The following is a 24,243-nucleotide window of genomic DNA, read 5'->3' on the forward strand; positions in this document are numbered from 1 at the left end:
TGATGCCATTCTTAAAATGAATCTATGATTGTAAGGAATTTTTTGTTATAGAACTTATAATTAATCTCGGTTGCTAAAAAAAATCCAAAAATAAAAATCTATTTAATAAAATTTATTATTCAGTTCTAATTATGACAATATTGCAGCTAAAATATAATCCAATGCATCTATTTCCATAAAAAATATCTTGAAGAAGTCAACACAATATAAGATTGGTGTAAAAATAAATTCTTTTTTTAAGCATCAAACAATATTTTTGCTTCTTTACTCTATTCAAGTTTGTCTTTACAAATCAAACGTCTAAGTAGAGCTGCAACTTGAAAAAAAAAAATCATGAAGAATTTATAGTAATTGGCAAAGCCCAAAAAATATTACACAACTTTTATTATTCTTAGAATCTACTAATCTATGATAATTTAGACCTTCTTTAGATCTATTATTAGCCTTTCATTGGAAATGATGTATCCTAAGAAGTCAACTTGAGTAGTATAGAATACACACTTTTCTAACTTGGCATATAATCTTATATCTTTAAATTTTTGTAATACATAGCAAATATGAACTTCACGTTCTTTTGTATTCTTAGAATAGATTAAGATGTTGTCCAAATAACAGATAACAAAATCATCAAAAAACTCACAAAAAACATCATTCATTGAATATTGAAAAGCAATTGTTGCATTTGTGAGTCCAAAAGGTATGACAATATATTCAAAATGCTCATACTTGGTTCAAAATGTAGTTTTCTATTCATCTCTTTTTTTAATGGATATTAGATTATATGCTATTTATAAATCTATTTTTCTATAAATCTTTGTTTGATTAAATTAATGAATAAGTCCTAAAATCAAAGATAGAGGATACTTATTTTTGATGATGATCTTATTCAGTCCTTGATAGTCTATACATATTCAAGAGATTTGATTTTTTTCTTCACAAATAAGATAGGAGCCTTGGCTGGAGATTTAAAATAGTATATGAAATTTTTAGCCAAGTTTTCATCGATGTATTCCTTGAATGTAATCAACTTCTTTTGTGATAGGCTATAAATTAGTGCAAATGGTAGTTAAGTTCTTTCTTGAAGATTTATGGAATAATCATAAGGATAATGTTCAACAAAAATATCTATATTTTTTTTAAAAAAAAACATCCTAAAAATCTTGATACTTGCTATAAATATTATTTGATGTCTTTTTGCCATTAAAAATAATCGTGACATATATAGTAAAAGATGACCCTTCTTTTGCAGCATACATGAAAGTTCTTGTACTTATTAATAAAGATTTGGATATGATAGACTTATATATTTTTACTTAACTAATAGAAATTTGGATTAAATGACTTAAAAAATTAAAGTTATAAAAAATTCAATCTATTTGAGGATTATGTTTTTTTAATAAAGATAATTTTAAAATAATCAAATTGGATAGAGATCTTATTATATTAAATATTATTATATTATTATGATCTTTAATTGTTACACCTGAAGGAATAGTTTCATGTGTAAAATCTCCAAAAGATAGCAAACGACTATCTATGACTTCTACATGTATGGATTTAGTTTTTTCAATTAACAATATCTCTTATTTTTTTACAAAATCTTTGTCTATAATACCAATTGAAGCATCTAAATCTAATAAAGCTAAGATTTTTTACTTTTATAGTCCTAAATAAACTTCTATTACAAATAAAGTGAAGGATCTAAGAAGAGAATAAGATGTGTTGGAAAATAAACTTTTACTTTTAGTCTTAAATAAACTTTTATTGCAAACAAGGTAGAGAATTAGAAAAAAAAAATATATATATATATATATTTGAAGGTAGGTAGTTTGCAACCTTCAAAATATAATAATAGATTCTATATGTATGCCACATAATTAGCTTATTCTATAAGCTATTAACATGTGGTTAATTTATTGACCAAGTTTCTATCCTATCAATCAACTATAAATACATGTAAAGATAAAATAGCATCTATAGAGCTTCTAAAAAACTTATTTAGAAAATATTATGAAATAAATCTACTTTTATTAATTTCTACTTAATCATATAGATAAATATCATAGTAAATATGTATATTTAAGAAAGACTCTTACATGGAAAATTAGATGCTATTTCAATATCTTTGATATGTTTAACACATAGATATCCTTATTTAACACTCTTTAAATTTCATAAGGACCTACCTACTTTTGAGTCTATTTAAAAATGAGATGTGTTGGATAAGTGAGGTTAGTTGTATTTAGCCACACTTTGTTTTTTTTTATCATAATATATATCTTTCTTATGTTTATTGGCTTGCTTCTTATATTTTCTTTGGACTAACTCAAATCTAGCTTTGGCAATATCCATTATAACCTTTCTTTTAGTCATCCACCTTAGTAAGCCCAAGTTTCACCACTTGATGAAACTGATATTATACAACAAGTTCAAGAGGTGGAATATGAGAGCTTCTAATTGTGTAATTTTTAAATTGATTTAAATCTTTGTATTAAAAATTTAATTAACTTTATGCCTTCAAAGTAATGGTTACCAAAATAAAATAAAAAAGAAAAGATTTAATGAGATTATAATGATCTTCAAGGCTATTTGTATGATTTCCATGTAAATTTCAATGGATTCTTCAAGTTCATTATATAATCTATAATGACTAATTTTTATATGATTACAAAATTATAATCAATTAGAATAGATAAATAATTAATTATTTAAAACTTATAAATTATTATTTCTTAAATAATTGATGATAAAAATAATTAATCAAATTATTACCATTAATTCATAGTAAAAATAAAAAAAATCTTAAAAGTTGAGTTAAAAGTACAAGTTGAAAGTTTAAGGTTGAAATTTAACAATAAAAGTTATAATTTAAAAGTAAAAGTAAAATTTAAAGTTAAAAATAAAGTCAAAAATAAAAATTAAAAGTAAAAGAGAAAAGATTAAAGGTTAAAAATTAAAAATTAAAATCTAAAAATTGAAATATAGAAGTTACAAATTACTATAAAGATAAAAGTAAAAGTGGGGCTTAAGAGAGATAAAAGCAAAGGTACCTTCACAATGCCCAAGAATTGAGGGCATCAAACTCCTTTCTACTCCAAAATTTGCCAAAATTTGTGATTAGCTCTAAATTGAATGATTTTTAGTTTATTTCAAATTTAACTTGAAAGCGCTCTTGCTCTAATAAATTTAAATTCAATCTAGTATCTAAACCATGAGAAATGTTCCTTCAAGTTGATTGACTAAGTCTGCCATTGCAAGCAACCTCCCTCTACCTGAAAATCAACCAAAAATTAAATTTGTCTTTGAATTCAGTGAAATTTATGCCATAAGAAGTTCAACTTGAAGGTGCACTTACTTCCAAAATTTCACAATAATACAATTAGGAGGCACTGAGAAATGCCCTTTCAAATGTGGTTGATCTAAACTGCCAAGACAGCCAACCCTTGTGCACTCAAAATTCCACCAAAATTTCCTCCTTACTCCAAATCAAGCGATCCTTACCTTGTTGGAAAGCTAACAATAAAAGCTACAGCCACAAAAGAACTTACATCAAAACTAAAAAAATTAAATGACTGATTGAGGGAAATCCAAGGCTCTTGAATCCTTGGGATATTTGAGAGGCCGAGGGAACTATCTAGCACAATGACCTATGTCTTAAAATCCAATGATCATCATTTGCTACTCCAAATCCATGCATACACAACCACAAGTTTACATTGAGATTAAAAATCAAAAAAAAAAATTAAGATTAGAATTTAGAGCCAAAATTTGGCATGGCTTCACCCTTCACCAAAAGAGGTGGGTTGTAGAAGGGCGGCCATATCTCCACCTTTGATCTCTAAGATCCCTAATGTAGATCTACAGCCCTCATTCATCCAAGATCCAATGTCATTATCAAGGCTAGTGGTTCTTGTAAGTGGTCAAGAAAATATTTTTTGATAAATCTAATTTCACCATTGTCTTCAAAACACCTTTTTATGCTAAGATCAACTACTCACATGCCTCAATCCATACTCAATTGCAATTTTCATGGAAGTTTTTACTTACAAGGATCTTGGCAATTTTTGTAAAATTCTTCAAAATGAGAATTCCATTGCTTCACTTGTATTTTGAAGGAGAGGGTGCTGATCTAGTTTTCTTCACTCCTCAGGGTGAATCCATTACCACAATTGCATAAAAAAGGCTCCCATTAATTAAAAGAACCACCATGCAACTTAAATTTGTCAAATTTGGAAGAAAGTTTAAAACTATCATTGTTAAAATTCACTAAATCTTTTAGAGAATTATAATTCTAATTCATTCTAAATCATATGAAATGATTAAAGGTGCATTCATAGGCTTTTAGTCAAATCTCATAGTAGTGACTAACAACATCTAAATTATTAAAACTATTATTATAAGTATTATTTTAGAATCCTAATTTAATATAATTTATAATAAATTATTATAAGTATTATTTTAGAATCCAATTTCCTCATAACATGCTCCTAAAATTGACTTCTCAATCTCACATCCCTTTCACTTATAATTAAAGTTGGCACTCTATACAAAGAAATCTACCAATCAAAAAAAAATCATATTGTCATTCTTAAAGAAGTTTCTAATACTTCTTTTGAATCTTTTGGAGACATTATCATTGATATGAATCTAGTAATATTATAAAATCTATCTATAATGACCAATATAGAGTTAGCTTCACCACACTTTATTAAGTTAGTTATGAAGTCTATTGAAATATCTCTATATAATAGAGATGGAATAGGCAATGGTTCCAAAAATTTTACTTTTGCTTGTGTGGAGTATTTGTTTCTTTGACACACTAAGTAGCTATTATATATTATTCTACATCTTTTTTTATTGAAAGCCAATAATAAGATTTTGCCACATCCTTCAATCTGATCTTCATATCTTTATATTCATTAATAATATGGAGAATTATATATTTCATATATTATTTTTCTTTTCTACTATTTTTATAGTATATAGAATCTAGTTTGCTTAAATCAAATAAGTCCATCCTTTATAGAAGAGACTCCTATAAATCTTTTCTATTTTCTTATAGTTTTAATTTGAGCAAATGCTTTTCTTATTTCAAGTGCATCCTCATTTTTTCATAGTCTTCTTTGATGCCTTAGATAAATAAAGAATCATTATAATATACTATTATCTTTAGTGTCCTTATATCATGGAGTTTCTCTCTTATGAATTCTTCCCTTCTATTTAGTGTATCTAGCATTATGTTGTCTTTGCATGGTTTGTGAATAAGGTCAATATCCATTGAAACTATCATATCATACCACCTCAACTTTTAAGAGAGGCTCATGCTTTTGAAATAAAATACTTAAAAAAAACATTGTCAATATATACTTTGGCTTTTTTACCTCTCAAGTAGTAATTCTAAGATTTTAAACAATGTCCGATTGCAAACAATTCCTTCTTATGTATTAGCTACCTCAGCTAGCTTCCACTTAACTTTTTACTCTCAAAAGTCATAGATCTTTTCTTCCATTAAGACTCTGCCAATTACAAATTCACTTATATGGATATGGATTTTAAATTCTTTATCAAATTAATGATAGAATAAGATTGTACTTGAAATCAAAGCATCTTTTATTTCTTTGAAAGACTCTTCACAATCCACATCCCATTTATGGATTTGCTAACTTTCTTTAAGAGACTTGTAAAGAGACTAGCAATTTAAAAAAAAAATCTTAAGAACTTCCTATAATAATTTGCTAGATTCAAGAAGAATCTAACTCTTTTCTCAATTTTTGGAACTTCCTAAGTTTTGATTGCTTCTATTTTCTTACAAATTAGTATCAATCCTTTTCCATTCATAACATGTCTTAAGGATTCCAACTCTTTTAAGAAGAAAACATTTATTTCTATATTAGAATAGAGTTGATTATCTCTTATTTTCTCCAAGACTATCTTTAACTATAGCTTGTACTCTTCTTTACTTTTAGAAAAGACTAAGATATCATCAATATAAACTATCTCAAATTCATTACTTTCTTTATGCAAAATATAGTTCATCAAAGTGGTAAATGTAGCTAAAGTATTTCTTAATCTAAAAGGCATAACTTAAAATTCATAAGAATCATAATTAGTTCTATAAGTAGTCTTTTCTATGTCTTCTTGAATAATTCTTATTTGTTAATATCCACTCTTAAGATCAATTCTACTAAAATACTTACTATTATTCAATTTATTTAATTAGTCATTAATTCTTAAAATTAGATAGTTGTTTTTTATAATAATCTTATTCAAGATTCTATAGTCAATGTTTATCTTCAATTTTCCATCTTTTTTGCTTATAAAAAGGACTAGGATTCCTAATAGGAATTTATTTTATTTAATATAATATTTTTCAAGTAATTCATTGAATTGCTTCTTGAGTTCTTTTAACTCCACTTAATTCAATCTATATAATACTTTACTTGGTCTTTGTATTTTTGGAACTAAGTCTATCTTATAATCCACTAATTTATTAGGTACAAAATCCTTTGATAATTCATTTGTTAGAACATGACCAAACTCCAACATAAGACTTTTCATAAGTTTTGCATAATGTGGAGTAGTCTTCACCAAGTCTCTTTTATTAAGAAAATTATTTATATCTTCATATTTAAAATCAATATTTTTCAAGTGTAAGAAGAACTGTTCTCCTTCTAACTCACTCTAAGAGACTATAAAATTTTTTAATTCATATAACATGGAGAGGTTTATCAATGGTAGGTCTAATATATTTCTATTTTCTTCAACCATAACTACTCTTGACTTAAACTTCTATCAAAGTTCTACTCCAGAAAAGTCCAAAAAAGTATTTTCTAATACTACATTTATTCTACTAAGATTATATATAGTAAATTCTTCTTAGAACCTTTTGTTTCTATACTTAAACTTCACAACCAAGTTGGTTATTTCCTCACCTTGGACAAAAGAGATCTTCACTTCCTTGGTTGGTTCTTGACTCAATTCTAACATTACTCTAATACCACCTGTAACATTGCCTAACTTTGAATTTTCAATCAAATTTAAAACATCCTACAATGCAACATTACTCACTTGAAAACAAAATTCACAAGTAATCCAAAACAATCTCTTCAAACCCCCCAATTATCTAAAATAGAAAACAATTGTATTCCGGAATAAGATCCTAAACATTGTTGGGCTATGATCCAAAGTCACACCATGATTGTCTTTCACATCACAACTCCATGTTATGTTGTGCCTTGACTCTTAGACTTGGTGCATCATCACTCCAAATCAATGCATTTGTACTATGCCTTGACATTGCTTTTAGCTACAATTCAAGAGCGTCACTTTACAAGTTAATCCTCACTTCCAAACCAACTTCTAACTCCTTAAATAAGTCTAAATTAGAATTTATACTTCTAAGATAAAAGAGTCTCATGTCTCTCTAAAAAACATCTAGGACTTACTTCTGGTAATTAATTTATTTCACACCTTACCTTATGTCCTTGCACAAGATTTATCTCTGGATGAGGAAGGTAATTCTTTCAACCTCTCTTATGTTACCTCACCATAGATTTCTAGTAGGTATTGAAAAGTCCTTGACTCACAGTTACCTCTTAAAGTAAGTGAAAGGATCAGTTCCTTTTAATCCTTACGCATTCATGGAGATGTATCACAAATATATTTATATTTATTCAAATAATATATATAGATAGAAGTAGATAAAAATAGATTAATTTAATTATATCTTATAGACAAGCTTCCTATAAGCTTTATAGACGTGGTGTCATATTACATGTGTTCTAGCTTGAGAATGCACCAAGCACCTACTTATAGAAGGTAAGTAAAAATGCAACAATAATTCTACCAAGTCTAACAAAGCCTTAAATAAATTTCAAATAATATCTAATAAATTCAATCAAACTTTAAGCTATGAAAATAAATTTAAAAGAAGTCACAAAAAAAACATAAAATATTTAATATATATATATATATATATAAAAAAAAAAAAAAAAAAAAAAAAAAAAAAAAAAAACTTTAAAAGAATAACAATAATCTTAAGAAAATATAAGAAATAGAAATTTTAATGAAATAACAAAGAATCCTAAAGAAATGTCAAAAATAAATATCCTAATTTAATCTTAATTAAAACTCTAATTGAATCTTAATCAAATCATAGATGAAATCCTAATAAAATCCTAGAAAAATTTTAATCAAATTCTAATCAAGTTCTAAATCAGATCCTAATTCTAATCAAAGTCTAGACCAAATCCTAAGCTCTAATCAAATCCTAATCAAATCCTAGATCTTAAATAAATTCTTAATAAATCCTATAGCAAAATAGAATCTCAACAATTAATAATCAAACCATTGATATCAACTCAAAATTTGCACACTTATTAATATATTAATTAGGAACAAGCACAAGAAAGATGAAATCAATTGCACTTACCAATTGAGAAAAATGCAAGATAATCCAATCAAGTATTGGATGGCTTCCTACTCCAACTTAAATGTTAAACTTTTAGCACCAATATCTCCTTTTTGAATTGTTTAATTGCTCAAAAATTTCACCCAAACATTAGAAATAGAGTCTAATATCCATACAAAAAAATCACTTCAATCTAATTCATAGATTCCTAAAAATCTTAAAAATACTCACTCACTCTCAAACTCCAATTTTTGAAACCTCAACCTACAAAAATCCTCATATACTTCAATCTAGCTGTTTAATTGACTTCAAAATTTGCATACAAATTCACAACTAATAAACCAACACATTGCCCAAATTTAACTTATACATAAACTATAGAATTCAAGAAACCCTCAAATTTGTAAACATATTTTTTTTTCTTGAACATTACTAACTTTGAAAATCCCTCAAAATCTCAATATTGTTCTAAATGACATGAAACCAATGCTTAAAAATCTCTTCTGAAGTCAACCCTCAAATCCCATTATTTGATCTATAAAAGAGCTCTAGAATCACCATAGGTGTGCAGTTTTGTGCCTCAAGGTCTGATTTCGACCCATGTTGACAACTGGTTCTTTCTGGGTATCAATTCTTGGCTTCTTGAAGTAAATTTTGCTAAATCTGCTCTAGCATCTTTCTTACACATACCTATATTATTTAATTTTCTTATCTAATTTTTTTCTTTATTTATAGTCCTACAAAGTAAATAGAAGTCCATTTTTGAAAAAGGCAGCATTAGCACTCTTTAGTTTTACTAACTTTTTGACTATTATCTATATTCTTTCAATAATATAATATTTTCTTCTTTCTTTCATTCATTAGCCATATTACATCACAATCGCGGTTTTACTTTTATACATGTCCATAGGTGATTTATAGATTAGAAACTTGGTCAATAAGTTAGTCACAAGTCACACATAATGGTAGATTGTGGTACAAGTTAACAATGTGGTGCACTTATGGAAAACTTGCCTTGCAAGTTAAGACATGGATCTTGCAAATTGGACATGTGTTGGAGGTCCTATAGAATGTTGCCACATAGTTCTTAGGTAGATAGTATATATAAAGACAAAAGTGAAGTCTTCTTTACTCTTATTAACTCTTTTTTTTGCTTCTAGTCTAGTTTTAAGAGTCTCTAGCTTCCTAGTCTTTGACAATAGTCATTCCAATTTCTTAATAAATATATTTATTTTCTTATTTCTATTCTTTTATCTCTTTTTGATTCTTTTCTTACTCATTTACTTATCTTCTTTGAATTTTTGTCCTTGTCAAGATGTTCTATAGCACTAGAGGAGGAGCATGGTGTTGTTTATATCCATTTCTAAAGGATAGGTTATTTCACAAGCCCTTGGTGCTTCATGATCTATAATGCTATTTATCCTACTTTGATTTGGAGTACTTTTCAATATAGGTTTTTTTAAATAGGTCGTGATTTGCAAACTAATGCATAGTTACAAATGTATGTGGCTCTCATTGTACCAATATTCCCAATTGAGATAGAAAGACTGAATTGTAGGAGTTGATCCTTTGTTGGATTTTGTATCAAAGATTAACAAATTTACTATAAAATTAACTTGATCTAACTTATATACTATAAAATTATTTTAATTATAAAACCTTGCATAATTTACAAAATTTCCATCTACCAAAGTTATAAATTAAGTAAGGTACTATTGTTTGTTCGTTTATCTATCTCTCTATCTAAATCATATTTTGCTTTCCAAATTACATTTGTTACTTATGATCTTATTCTTGGTCTTTTCTTACTATTATATTGATTACATTTTCAATTTCAACCTAAATTATTATCTTTGCCAAACTTTAATGCCCACTAAAAGACTTTTGATGGATGTATGCACTTGGATTTTATGTTTTGAAGTTGTAAATATTGATGAGCATGAAAATTTGGTCAAAAATAAACACTTGATACAAAACATACATTTAAAGTTTGACCCTTATAAACACATGGGTGGACTAATTACAAAAAAACAGTAGATAGTCTAATACACTAAACCTTGGTGAGTACATAAAAATTCTTCTCTACTGTGTAAGATGCCAAAAAGCTTTTAACAAATAAAAGCATCATCTCAGTTGAATCTCAACTTGACCTCTACAAGCTCTTGGTGCCCAAGATGACCAATCTGTCAAGGATTAGGAACTGCTAAGAGCCTATCAAAAAAAGCAGATGCTTGATGCTGAAGCATGGTGCAAACTAAATCCTCCATCCCACTTTAGGCGAACATTGGAATGGTGAAAGCCATTACCAAAAGTGAGTAGACCTGCCTGACCGACCTGCCAAGGGACAAGAGAATGGCAATTAAGTACGTTAGAAGATGTAAGAAATCAAGTGGTAAACAACTTGCAGAGGAGAAGTACGAGAGGTTTGATGCCAAGGCATCTACACAGCAGACGAATGTAGAAGGTACAGTTAACTCATCATTGTGTTGAATACAGCTGCACTCACTTCTTAAGGTTTCATAAAAGCAAAAATTTAATACGATAGTCTAAATTCATCATCAGTTTTGGCTTAGTGTTGAGAAACATTTTCACGTACTCGTTTAGCAATGCGGCTATTATACACGCTAACAGATATTAGCAAAAACGTCATGGCGGGGGGAATCTCTCTAGTTCGCTTCCAAACATCGATGGAGGGAAAGGGTCTAAAATGGGGTTGGCCGCCAGGCCACCCATTAGAATAAGTGAAGGCATAGAATCAGGTCCCAACCCACCTCTCCCAAGACTCCCTCTTCCCACTCCCTGGCCAGGTAAAGAAAGTTCATCCGGTTCGCCAATGCCATTAGCACCCGAATAATTTGTGCTCCAATATGCTCCACCAGGGCTCCGAGGCCTAAACCCACCAATATTCCCAAGGGCTGGAAACCGGTCATAGTCTCCTCCCAACACGCCTGGAAAGTGGGGAATTACTGGGGGTGGTCTCATGAGAAGTGGAAGAAAAGGTTCGCTTCTAAGTTGCCTTTCGAACACCCTCCGATCTTCTTCTCGCCTTCTCTTTCTAGCCAGCTCTCGAGCGTAGGCAACTTTCCAACCACGGCCACCAGGGGCCCGAGTGGCATCAGATTTAAATTCCGCTTTAAAACGAGCTTTCCACAATTCCTCACTAGAAGCCAGAAACTTCAGCTCTGAGCATACACAACAGAGCGTTGCGAGAGCAGCTGCGGGAAGGTTCTCGAGTAATTTAATTTTTAATTCCGTGGGTAGCAGCAACAAAGACGCTGGCGGTTGGAGCCCAGCCTTTTCACAAATGCATGTGAGAAGAGGAAGGGACAGGTTGTCTTTCACTTGCTGCCATAACTCAAATACATTGCAAAACATGTCAACTTTGCTTGGTGTCACTATTCCCTCTGAAGTCAGACACTCCATGGGTGTTGCACCTTCTTTTATCTCTTCACCATCCTTGGCCAAATTCTGCATTCCAAACAGCAACGAACTTTATAATAAAGGTTAATACTAACTTAAACAGCTATCTGATTTTAAACTGCCCTTTAACTGAAAAGTCCAATAAGGAAATGAAACATGATGTGTGTTTGCCAATGGACAAAACGCGATTGGCTTGCGTGTCATGTATTCAATCATGAACAAAACTGACAAAAAAATACTTTAACTGAAAAGACCAAGTAATCACGACACGTTTACAATCAAAGCATGTAAGTACAAGAGTAAGAGAGAAAAGAAAGCTTGTATACTTTTAGAGCGTCCCTCGTATTGTCTTTATCCTCCACCACAAAGTCCTTTTGTAAGTACCTAGATACAGGCAAGCTTAGCCTGTATACCTCGGAACCCTGCCCTCCAGTAACAGCACCATAAACTACAAGGAAGTTGCCAATAAACTGGCACCGGAGCAGCGCATCTCCGACCGCAGATGTCTGCGCACTAGCGGACGCAGCCGTCGTGATTTCAGGAAGAGTGTAAGTAAGGTTCGCAAGCCCCCCTTTGCCACTCCAATCAACGGGCAGCCCACACCTATCCGAGGACCCCACCGCGTCCGTGGGATGTTGCAGCACAAACCCCGTCTCCAGCATCACGGCATGGATCGCAAGAACCAAAAAAGCTTGACGTTCCTTCACTTTTCCATGTTCATGTTGGAGCACTCGCTGCAAAAGATCTGGAAGAGAGCTATAGGATTTTTGAGAGCTTAGAGACTCCGTGAGGCAATGTTCGTCTTCCTCAATCTCCATTTCCGTAACCTCATTGCCCGAGGCAGAAGCTATGGTAGAATCCATCTTGTCCTTTCCCTTCGCACTATGCGGTTTCAGCTCCTCCCCGCGAGAGCAAGTCGCAGAATCTCCAGATGTCAATCTAGACTCCTCGGCATCATTAGTAGGTGAGGCGCGCAAATCGGAAGAGCTTGCTTCAGGCTGCGACAGTGTAGTTCTCTGCAATGCTGCTGCGGCGCAAAGCTCCCTCCGCAAGCTTGAAGGATCCAGAGTTTTATTCTTATTACTTGATGTCGATTGTATGTCGGAAGGGCTTCCAAGATTGGATCCGCTGCTGCCTATGCTCGTCGGAGTCGAATGCGGTGAAGCGTTTCTCAGGACATTGAAACTCGCAGGTGCACCAGACTGCGTGCAGAAAGTGCAAACGTACTCACAAGTTATTACAAGCAAAACAGTAACCTCAACAGCAGGTTCCAAATTCTACAGCGATACATCCGTATCAGTATTATTATAACTACAACGATGCCCACCGATATAAACTCCCAGGATTACACGCACATGCTACCTTACATTTCAATTGGACCTGTACAAACTAGGACTCCCACTTCTGGTCCAATTCTGGAACCTAGAATTTAAACTTTTCAAACCTCAAAATTTAATTCTAGGGAACCTAAAAAATTTCAAGAGATCCGCCCTAGCACATTTGCCCACTAGAAACTACTCTTGAATGCAGCATTACAAGAGAACCTTTAATGACACTCTTCCCTGCATGAACAAAGCAATTTTCGCAAAATTGCGCAAATCCGGAAAGAACAAGTTTTTAAAGTGTTGTCCTATACAACCTTGAGCAGAACGATGTAAACGCGTAGGGATTCTCGGGTTTTTCAAGGAGTCCTACAAGCACCAGCCAACTCTGCTCCACAATAATTCATCAAAACATACAGAACTCGAATAGAGGAGCTGAGCACGATGTGAAGTCAGGCAGCTTACCGAAACAGAACTTCCTGTGCTAGGAATGTAAAACACCAGATCCCCGTTGATCACACCGAAAGCAGAAAGCAGTAAATCAGGCGGCCCACTGATAGGATCTTTTTTGTTTAAAGAGATCTCAAACGACGATGCCGACTTCTCAATTTGCAAGGCGATGGCATCTTTAAGGGCTTGCAACGTGCAAGGCTGTTGCAATTGGACTCGCAGCGTCGGACCTCCACTCGCCGCCCTAACCCTTACCTTCAAAGTCGCCATGTGGGAAACGAAAACACGCTCGCACGTAGACGGGAAACGAGGAGATGACTCTCTAAGGAAGTAAACCCGAAGAATGACCCAACAATCAAACCGTCACACAACACCGAAACTCCCAAAAGTTAACCAATTCTCGACACATGCAAACGAACTCCGGCACTCTCTTCCCACACCACCAAATATCACGCCATCAATTCGCTCCTCAAGCTCCACCACACGAAATTCTCTCTCGAAAACCAAAACCCAAATTATGCAACCGCTCAATTGAGACAAATCCCTCTCCTCTTCTCTCCTCCTCTCCCTTCCCTGCCCTTCCCTTCCCTTCCCTTCCCCTCCCCGTCCCTAAACACAGAGTCTCCACAAGAAATCAACTCTACACAGACTACAGATTCTTCGATCCATGTCGAGATCGCAGAAAGCTTCAGAGATCACCAAATCACACGAGAGTTTGGTGACTGAAAGAGAGGAACGAGCAAAAAGAGAAGAGTAGTGCAAAGCCTACCCAACAATGGGGCGATTCAACAACGAGTGTCGCATCCCCAACGAGACACAACAACGGACTGTCCAAATCCTGAAGTAACAATCACGTTTGTAGTTAAACGGTGTGTCTTGTCGTCGTAATGATGAGCAGCGATTCCTCGTTTGAATGGCAACGATGGAAGAATTCGCGAGAAATCTCGCGGCACCCGAAAGCACATTTGTTGAGTTGGGGCGAAGGCGCGGTGAAAGGGCGCACTGGCCGCGCCTATACGCACCTATCCCATAACCGCGCCCCTTTCCTTAACGGGCCGCGATGTCGATGGATGAATGGATAATTTATTTTAGATTCTTTTACTAATGACATGTTTGACAGAACTGAACCAAAAAATAAAAAATAAAAAATAAAATATACTAAAAAGTGTCACAAGGGGAAAATGAAACAAGAATATCTGCTGTTTTTACGAGTCAAGTACATTTTTGAAGAAAAACTTTATTTAACATATCCCTCTGCAGTGTATAGAGTAATTTAATTATTGTTTCCTACACTTGGAATAAATATATCATCCTACAAAACGCAAGTTACATGGCAAAAACTCCTTTTTTTTTTTTTTTTTTTTAAATTCTGATGTGCGAAATGCAAAATAGTGTTGTTCATATATTTGTAATAAGGAATTTTGTAATAAAGAATAATTTTTTCATGAATGGAAATCATGACTTTTTAGGAAATTGTTTTTGAATTTGATGAACAGGTATTGCTCATTCTACAACTCGTGTAACAAAGACTGAAGGTAATACAACAGTGAATGGTATCCAGGTGGCCACTTTTTCATGCAGATCACGAATCCAAAACACCAAAGAATCGAGGCAAATGGAACTGGGTTCAATTCAAATTATCCAACAAAGCCGCAAAAAGCAACCCACAGAGACCTCTGAGAATATAAGAGCGACAAAACCATGCACAGTGAATATTATACAGGTCCTATAGTAACAATGATGGTTCAGAAAAATCTCCTCTGGTCTTGCTATCTAGTTCGATAATACCTGTCGTCGGCAGTGAGCTGTACTAGCCCAAAACAACATTCAACAGCGTCCGTTCTGTCTTCCTGGTTGCATTCAAAGGGATGTTACATGTACCAGTTCTAAAATATCCTACAACGAGTTAATGCTGTGATGCATTTCAGTGAAGAAGAATAAACAAGACAGGTACTTGATCCCAGCAGGGTGTTGAGTTTGCACTTTCTTCAGACACTGTTGTTAATAGAATTGCCGACTAGAGGATCCAACCAACACAGTAGATATGATACGTGTCGATTGATCCCATCTCTGGTAGCTTTACTTCGCGTTTGGAGACATAAAAATGACAGTTGTTAGCTTCTCCTCTGTTTTGTAGGAGGATGGTCGCTAGGCGGAGACTGTATTTCTTGGGAGCTCTTCACCTCTAGAAACTTCTTAGATCGTCGTGAGTTTGGCTTCCCTTCAGAGCAACAAGGACAGATGTACTCCAAGCCATCTGTCTTCGCATAATCCTGTACAGTAAAGATTGTAAAACATTAAATTGTCAAGTACCAAAAAAACGCTACAGGAGATAGCCGGGAAAACAAGGCGCACGGTTGTCGTCTTAAACAACTGACTATGATTCACGTATAATCAGGGCTTACCTTGAATGCTCCCAGTCCTAGTCGATGATCACACCCAAAATGGGCCCATTCTCCACAACTTCCACAATTGACCCAGTCCCCCTCTGACCCACTGCACAAAAGGCACACTAAAATTCATCAACAGACATTTAAGTTTGCACTACCAACTTTGGTGGCGGAAGGTTAAGTTCATGATATTCTTTATTAAGAAATAAATAAATAAAGCGCTAAACTAACCACGTTTTTTCAAAAACTCAAAACCACATCACGAACTGACTTATTTAAAAGACGAGTACGTGATTTGAATTCTGGTCATTGCGATCACCTGTGACATAGTATGCAGCATTCACCATCAACATCATCATGAGCAAGCTCGTACTCCAAGAGATACGTCTCATAGTGCTTTTTGAGAGTGTTCCCAACCCCCTGCCAAAAGAAATGTAAGATCAGTAAAGAACTTGACAAGGATAGGATACACAGAGCAATAACCAAACAACGATAGAACAAAGCGTTCAACTGGATTCTGAACGCCCGAGTAGGCAGCTTGTCAAGTGCAGTAAAAACGCCTGCATTTGACTGGTACGCGCATTTCAACACAATCTTCGAATGTGGAGCAACTATAACTGCAACCATTCCTTCACTAAACTATGCGAGTCCAGAAACTCACTGTCATTTTGTTGACTGATGTATGATTATGCATCTTCGAAAAAACTTGACCTTTCCAGTTGATGCCATTTCCAACGTGGAAGCCTCCTCTTGACACCACCTGCAGTGCCAATAACGATATTAACACCAGTTGCTCTACAACAAGTCTACCACAACTCAAAACCTCACTTTGCCAAGAATTGGGCCAGAACCTTCTGCTAAATGTGAACGTCTCACTAACATCTAGAGTTTTGAAACAAAAAAACAAAAAAAAAAAAAACAAATACGGTAATTTATCCCAGTAATTCCACGCTAACTTCGTCATTGTCGCGATTCTGAATAAAAAAAAGCTAAAATGTGGGCCAAACACTGTAGAGGATAGACGATCAGCGACAAAGTTGAAAGATAAATAGTGGGGGTTGTGTCAGCTAACCTCTTTATATAAATTGTAAAGGTCAAGACGTTTCCCGTTAAGGACAACCTCTGGAAACGCTTCAAGGCCAGCTGGGGGAACAAGCCGGTTATGACCTCTTGATTCTAGGAAGTTCACCAGATCCTGCAGAAACTCATCCTGAAATACCACCAAACAGATCATGAAAATTAGATGCGACACAAGACAAGACAACGCATCTAATAATAAATACTGAAACCCCTTAACCGTATTATTCGAATTGAAACACCTAGACAATTGAACGAGCTGTCATTGCTGTGCTGCAAGAAAATGAGAACGTCGACTTTTACACGCTCAAATGGCCGAATCTCTTTTGATAAAAAAGCAAATAATGGTTACGACGTACCTCTGTGCATTCTTCCATAGGTGGTCGACTGCACCCATGTGGCTTTACCATGGCGGGGGTAATTGACAAGTGAGGATTCACTAAGCCGCCGCTTCCCTGCGTTGTCGCAGTTCTTGGTCTTCCTGTATGTGGCCTTCGTTGCCGTCTACGCTCCACCCTGGTTGTCTGGTCTAGCTTCATGGTCCATCCAGCATGTTGGGCAGCCATCACAGCATTTGCAAAAGGCATGAATCTCCGCCGATTAGAATGTGGCACTGGTTTCATCGCTGCCAATAATGTTATGCTCCCATGCTTACTTGACGAGGCTGCTACATTCAAAAAATAAATAAAACAACTTCACATCATCAATTGGAAGCTGAAACCTGAAAATCTAAATAAACAGTACACATCTCACAAAAAATATCCATAATTGCAGTTCTTAAATTCCAAGATAAATGCTTAAAAAGACTCTAGTAGCCAAATTTGACAATATGGAGTACTCCAGCAGCCAAAGACAACAGATCACACCCCATACTATCAAAGTCCAATCAAAAAACACCAAATTCCATTATGCTATTACATCTGCAAATATACAAGACGACTTAAGTACCTGCATCCGCATTAGCTCTTGACGATCTCCTATCGTGCTCTTTCAAGCTATCAGTTGAATGAGATGAAATAACCCTCATCCTTTTTCTGCTCGCAGGTGGAGGGGTCAACCAAGAAGGTACAGATGAACTACTGGGAATCTCTTTAATGGATGGACAGTCCCGCGAACGTTTTAAAGAAACTAAGTGAGCAGAATCCTCTTTCAAAAATGCATTTACAGGTGCTCCTTCAACACCAGCTATTCCAAGTGCCACTAGACTACGGTAGGATGGTTCAGATGCCAGCTGTCTCAGTACCTACAAATAAGAAATTCTAACGTAAGAAAGCGGTTGCTTACATGTTTACCATTTAGCATAGAATCGTGAACATGAAGGTACCTACAAATCAAGGCACCCACTAGAAAAATCTGTCTTTCTCTGCAGCAAAGATCCCAATCTCCTTGTCACAACATACTGCAAAACTGAAGAAAACTTCATTCAGAACTGTGCTTTCTAGTGGCTTAAATATAATAGGGAAGACATTGAATCCAATACCTGCCCAACCCATGTAGGAGCCCTGATCTTCAGCTCCACAACTGAGGAACCACTTGCAATAGAAACCGAACGCCTCAAATTATGGTTCAAGCGAGGTTTCTGAGATTCACTATCCTCAACTAAACGGATCTTTACACACCTTTCCAAAAGTTCTTTTCGGACACTGTTCTCTAGCAGCTGTAATGAAAGTCCACCGTTACATTAGTAATGGGTCTCATTGGTGAACACTCACACTTTCATGCGATCAATAACATCAAAAGGTGTAGAATGGGCATCAACAAACAACGCCCTGAAGTAATGTTGAACCTTCACCTGATCGTCAAAGCACGTCTGAGCAGCTCCCGAAACTAGCAGAGCAATACGAGCAAAAGTTGTTGTACAAATGTCACAACGCATGGTGACAACTCCACGATGTAAGGATGAAGCCGCCTGAGGTGGTGCCGGAGCACTGCATGTGTGATGTAACTGATTATTTCAGTCCACGTTCTAAAAGGACATTGCATCAGCTAGACAATTAAATGACCTTGTCTCAAGATGTAGAACGAAAAAGATTGAGCACAAGAGCGAGAAAAAGAAAATTTGCAGAGAACAAAGGCCCGCCGTCGGGCTATGTCGGAAAGAAACTCATTGTACATGCTCCCTACCACCTCTAGGAACTAGTTATCTAAACGACTACGTCTTTACCAAATTCTGGTATATTGATGTTTATATCCCAGACACAACAAAACACTTGTCCAAACAACCAACCTGGCACGATGCAAAAGACGGACTCCTTTCGCCTGCAAAGCAACACAAAACGGATGCAGCAGTCAGTACTTGGAAACTGACCACTAACCACAAAAGTGATTTAGTCCAAGAATACAAAAAACGACTCAAGATAGGACTAGAGCCTCTTAGAAACGTCAAATGAGTACCTCAATTGTCAAAAGCGCACTCAATCCGGTTTCAAGAGCTGCAAACCAAGCAGGGGTCTGCACAAAATGGAATGAGTACAAAACAGATAGTTAGAATGTACTGAACATGTTTTGCAGCTCATTTTAGAGTTTGGTGATATAAATCACAAAAATCCTCCATGATCGCGCTCTCACTTCCCTCCCCTGCTCTTTCGAAATTGCGGAAATCAACGTAAATCTAAAATCTGGCAATAACCATTGCAAACCCGAAGAAAACTGTATTACAGACGTTGAAAAGCAAGCACAACTTACATTAAAAACTCACCATAACATACACGAAGAGGCTGGGTGCAATAGGAGTCCACAAAAGATAGGAATATCTAAGTTAGAACATCCAATGGACGAAGGTTCAACAGACATACCGGTCGACTAGCTTCGGAACAAACTAGAAGTCGGATATTGATGTCGTCGTCGTATATTTGAACGGGTGCAGAGTCAGCGGGTATGGTTTGTTTCTCATCCTCCTCATCAGCAGAGGTAGATGAATCCTCATCTGAAGCCTTAGGATCCGCAGGTGCCAGAAGCACAGGCAACACATTGCTTGCCTTCTCATGACCGTTGACGCTGGCAGTCTTAGTTTGCCCACAATGAATCTGAAAAGATGCATTTGCTATTTGAAAGGCATCTTTGGCTTCTGTTGCAGAGCTGGTAAAAAAGAGGATGTACATATGGTCAGGTGCACTCTACCTTCAAATTTACAAATGATACAAGAAAACCTTTCCAGGAGATAAACATCTTTGCACTGATATTAGACTCAGCGTGTAAGTTTGCTGTTTTACACATGCTGAAACAATGTACAAAATGGATGAGATAGTTTTAAAGACCGTAAAAGTAATAAATAAGCTAAGAGAGCGCAATCAGAGTCCTAAAACGTAGATATATTACCTTCTTAGAGCAGCCAATAATGCTTGACGGAAGTGAGAGGCAAGCGTGAGAGTTGGAGCCCCTTTCCAGTAAATCACATGGGGTACACCCTGCAGCAATAAGCAGAAAGCTATTACTCACAAGAAAAAATCGGTAAAAGAAACAAGATTGTCCGCAAACCACTAGCTTATATTGGTTCAAAAAATATGCTGCTGAACAAATAATAAAACTTAATGTGTGCACAGACCAACTGTCTTCCTTACTAATCTAGAATCTACTGCTGTTCTGCACCAATCTCATTGTTCTCAGCAGCATGTCACTATTCTATAACTTAAAACCAGGGGATTCAAGTTCATTCCACTCATGTATGAGTAGTGCATTGGTTATGGCTTTGAAATAATTCCGATCAGAGTGTTTATAAGGTCTCTGAATCAGTAAAGATACAAAGGAGCAGTCACATATTAACGGGACCAACCTGAGAACGCAGGGCATCACCAAGCTTGGCCCCAGAAGTCTCTAGATATATCTGAAAACACAAAAACAAAAAACAAAAAAAACAAAAAAAAAAAACAAAAACAAAAACAATCAGTGTTCCACAGCTGTAAATCCACCTCTAGAAAACAGTTGTACTCCTTAAGCATGCAAGTACCCAAACTACTAACAGGCCCCAAACAGGAAAAGAAGGAATCGAATAGTCCAGACAAGGTGATGTACCAAGTTTGGAACCTTAGCACCATACAAGGATGCAAGGGCATCAGCTGAGAGCTGGCTTCCATCTCGAAGCACAAGCCCACCGATATCATCTTTGCTACACGAACACTCGCCATGAAGAAGAAGGAAATCAGGATGTAGCTTTTCAAGTTTCCACCCTAACTCTTCTTTTGTAGGATCATCTATTATGTGGACCTGCAAATAAAATATCAAAGCAATCTCCTTAGCCCAAGCAGTAGTTGCAGATAACTGTCTCACGTAGACAGATGCATTAGACCACAAAGATAGGGCCATGTTCCGTCTCGTTTGGACACCTATCAACAACAGATCCATAACATCGAGCTTCCTTTGCATAAATGTTGCAGATGTAACGCTAGAATATCTCACAACCTCACCACTTCTGCCAGATCCTCAACAAAATCAAATTCCATACTTTGCTCTCTTAGCTGCATTGAGTAAAGATGGCTACGCGACGGAAAAAATAACTTCAAAAAGTTGACCTACCGCTGTCCTAACGTATTCCACCGATCGAAGTCCCTCATTACAGCTAAGTACCAGAGAACTTTATTAACAAAGATCCTCACTGGCTACAAATACAAACGGCACTGCTCTCTGTTCCATACAAACCTTGATATAACTCTTGAGGTTCTACGTGAACTGTGGGCAGGGCCTTGAGACTGATAGATATGCTCTTTCGAAAGCCTCAAAGGCAATTTGCGTAAATCCTAATCAGAAACCAATCTAAGACCAGTAAGAATCATGCGATAGTACAAACCTCTAGGTATCCAGACGTCTCAAGGTCTGCGAACTGATGTTGAAGTTGGCCGCTGTTGCTTCTGCTTTCATGGAGAGTATAACCATTTGCGTGCCTTTCAATTTTTCGATCGTTTTCCACCTCATGACCAGAGAGATTATTTTTTGACCTCTTCCCGCAAATCACAGCAAGTAACGTACGAACGGTCTTCACTTTTCCGCTTCTCGATAAACCAGCAGTAGTAGCTCTCGACATTTTAGAGCAATTCAATTCTAGTAATAGCTTAAAAGCCGATGCTCTAAGGAAAAGGAAGAGCACTTTCCACGTGAAAATAATTATGTCAACCGGCGTGAATATGCTGAACCCCCCACCAACATTGATCAAAGAAAAACTTGAATTTGCACACCAGAAAAATGGTTCGAAAATCGTCAACGTAGCATCCAGATATGCAAACACCCTGTGAACCCCAAAAAAAAATACTCCAAGAGCCTCAGCCTCACCAGGCTTTGTGCGTTCAGTGCTCGACCATGCCCCTCGTGAACATCACCCTGTCAATCACCAAATTCTGAATCTAATCCCGTTCCGTCGAAATTTTCCAGTCCCGCGTGGCTGAAACAAGGAGGCATCAGTTCTGCCAACTTCCAGAGTCCAGATCGAAAGAGCACCAAAGGCCGGAACAAAGACGAACTTGATACACAATGCTAATTAAGGACGAACCGTATAACCACTTCCAAGGCAATGATCGCAGTTGTATAGAAACCTAATTGCTGTTGCACTTAAATGCAAAAAACCCCCCGGTTGAGGTTGCCACTTCAACATGGATGCCCCAATGTGTGGAAAAATATACCGATTCAAATCCCTTTTGTTCTCAAGTTAGAAATCCAAGCGAGTGTCCGTCAGTCAGTCGCAAGAATCCCACACATGCCCAGACGGTTGAACACTGATGAACCCCAAGCCTTGTGGAGCACTCGTATAAATATTGCTATTAGGTTGCCCCCTACTACCACCACCACCACCAGAACCAAAAAACACCGCCTCGCAAGCAGCACCAACCCCAACCGATTCCAGCAACGAAACGCACGCTCCAACCCCAAATCCAAACCCCTCAATCCCACCACCACTTCTCCATAACCCAACTCTCGAAGCAGCCTCCAACAGGCGGAATAGCCAAAACCCAACTCCTAATCGCACCCCTGGCACAGCCCGTGCGCACTGCAATGCGCCAACAGTCCCCAGAGCGACGATCGAGCGGGCGGAGACGCAGCAAGATGCAAGCCTGGAAGAAAAACAACCACAACGAAGACAACTAGGGCAATAATAATAAACAGACGATGAACACGCCGAATGGGAATAAGGGCGTAAGGTGATAGAGAGAACCAAAGGACCCATCAGCTGCATGGATCATGAGAATCTGGTACATAAGTGTAAGCCCTATCTCGCCTCAGATCTGCAGGCTGAGGTGTGACGGGGGGACCGCGCTGACCATTTATAACGCCATAGAAATGTACGCCTTGCCTGCCTTCCTTTAGAGCCGGATAGATTGAGATTCTTAACCACCCCGTGGGGAGTGATCTAACTCTCTCTCTCTCACACTCTCTCTCCCCCTCCCCCTCCCAACAGAAAGAACTCGCCCCTCACTTTCTGCTGATCAATCCCCCCACCCTCCTTTCAAACCCTTTTCCAGTCACAAAATGGCATCATAGCCTCCAATTTTGGTGTTATTATAAACTTAAGATGGGGAGGAATTCTGTCCTCCTCCCGGGCCCGCTCACCAAGGGAGAGAGAGAGTATCATCACTCAGGCGCGTAAGGGTCAGTCGGTATCTTCTCTCCTCTCGTGGGGGGGGGGGGGGGGGGACCGATTGATTCATCACCCACGCTCCCATCCCAGCCAGGCTAACAAAAGCTACTACCGTTCCATTTAAAAGGGGGTGGAATGTAGCCAAACCCTCCTCTCCTTCCGCTACCCCTGCCAATCAATCCCTGGTACTACTCCCCCCCCCCCACTCTCCTCCCTCCATTTCAATTATATACCCCCCTCCCTCCCTCACTCTTTCTCTCTCTCCCTCTCTCTCTCCCCCTTTTCTTCTTCTTCTTCTTCTGTTCCCACTCCTCCGGATTCAAATTATAACTTGCTAACCCTCTCTCCCCTCCATACCACGCGTGCCTGCCTCCCTCCCTGCCTGCCAGATCAATCTCTCTCTCTCTTCCTCTCTCTCATCTTACAGTCCCTCTCACAACATCAATCTCGTACACTTACTTTCCACTCTTCCGACGACTCTCCCCCCACCCCCCGCACTCGTCCTGTTTCTTCCGCTGGCGTAGAATTCAAGGCGCCCTACAGTGACCCTTGCCAGAAATGTGAAAAATTATTTAAAGAAGTGTAAAATTTTAAATTCCTCATTGGCTCCCT

At 36.6% G+C, this 24,243-nt stretch overlaps 2 protein-coding genes across 4 annotated transcripts; both read right to left on the bottom strand.

Moving 5' to 3' along the window:
- Positions 1 to 10,356: 10,356 nt before the first annotated feature.
- Positions 10,357 to 14,528, bottom strand: LOC112292220 (uncharacterized). 2 transcript variants are annotated; one of them, XR_012219048.2, is made up of 4 exons: positions 13,618 to 14,528; positions 12,157 to 13,032; positions 11,007 to 11,878; positions 10,357 to 10,744 (listed from the first exon to the last, which is right to left on the bottom strand). XR_012219048.2 is itself a non-coding variant. In XM_024540498.3 (4 exons), the coding sequence occupies exons 1-4, from the start codon at positions 13,870 to 13,872 to the stop codon at positions 10,713 to 10,715; spliced, it is 1,860 nt and encodes a 619-aa protein (XP_024396266.1). In that variant the 5' UTR covers positions 13,873 to 14,528; the 3' UTR covers positions 10,357 to 10,712. The 2 variants fall into 2 exon arrangements, 1 of the variants encoding a protein (XP_024396266.1); XM_024540498.3 differs by having other exon boundaries at positions 11,182 to 11,878.
- A 759-nt stretch (positions 14,529 to 15,287) lies between these two features.
- LOC112292219 (AT-rich interactive domain-containing protein 4) lies at positions 15,288 to 23,230 on the bottom strand. 2 transcript variants are annotated; one of them, XM_024540497.3, is made up of 16 exons: positions 21,853 to 23,230; positions 21,081 to 21,272; positions 20,842 to 20,892; positions 20,388 to 20,476; positions 19,865 to 20,147; positions 19,464 to 19,520; positions 19,297 to 19,328; positions 18,862 to 18,997; positions 18,550 to 18,726; positions 18,018 to 18,312; positions 17,429 to 17,733; positions 17,065 to 17,202; positions 16,654 to 16,752; positions 16,312 to 16,412; positions 16,008 to 16,098; positions 15,288 to 15,875 (listed from the first exon to the last, which is right to left on the bottom strand). In XM_024540497.3, the coding sequence occupies exons 1-16, from the start codon at positions 22,084 to 22,086 to the stop codon at positions 15,717 to 15,719; spliced, it is 2,439 nt and encodes an 812-aa protein (XP_024396265.1). In that variant the 5' UTR covers positions 22,087 to 23,230; the 3' UTR covers positions 15,288 to 15,716. The 2 variants fall into 2 exon arrangements, with proteins under 2 accessions (XP_024396265.1, XP_024396264.1); XM_024540496.3 differs by having other exon boundaries at positions 17,429 to 17,736.
- Between the last annotated feature and the right edge of the window lie 1,013 nt (positions 23,231 to 24,243).

The sequence above is a fragment of the Physcomitrium patens genome, chromosome 15 (assembly GCF_059467195.1).
Source record: "Physcomitrium patens ecotype Gransden chromosome 15, ASM5946719v1, whole genome shotgun sequence".
NCBI classification, from domain to species: Eukaryota; Viridiplantae; Streptophyta; class Bryopsida; order Funariales; family Funariaceae; genus Physcomitrium; species Physcomitrium patens.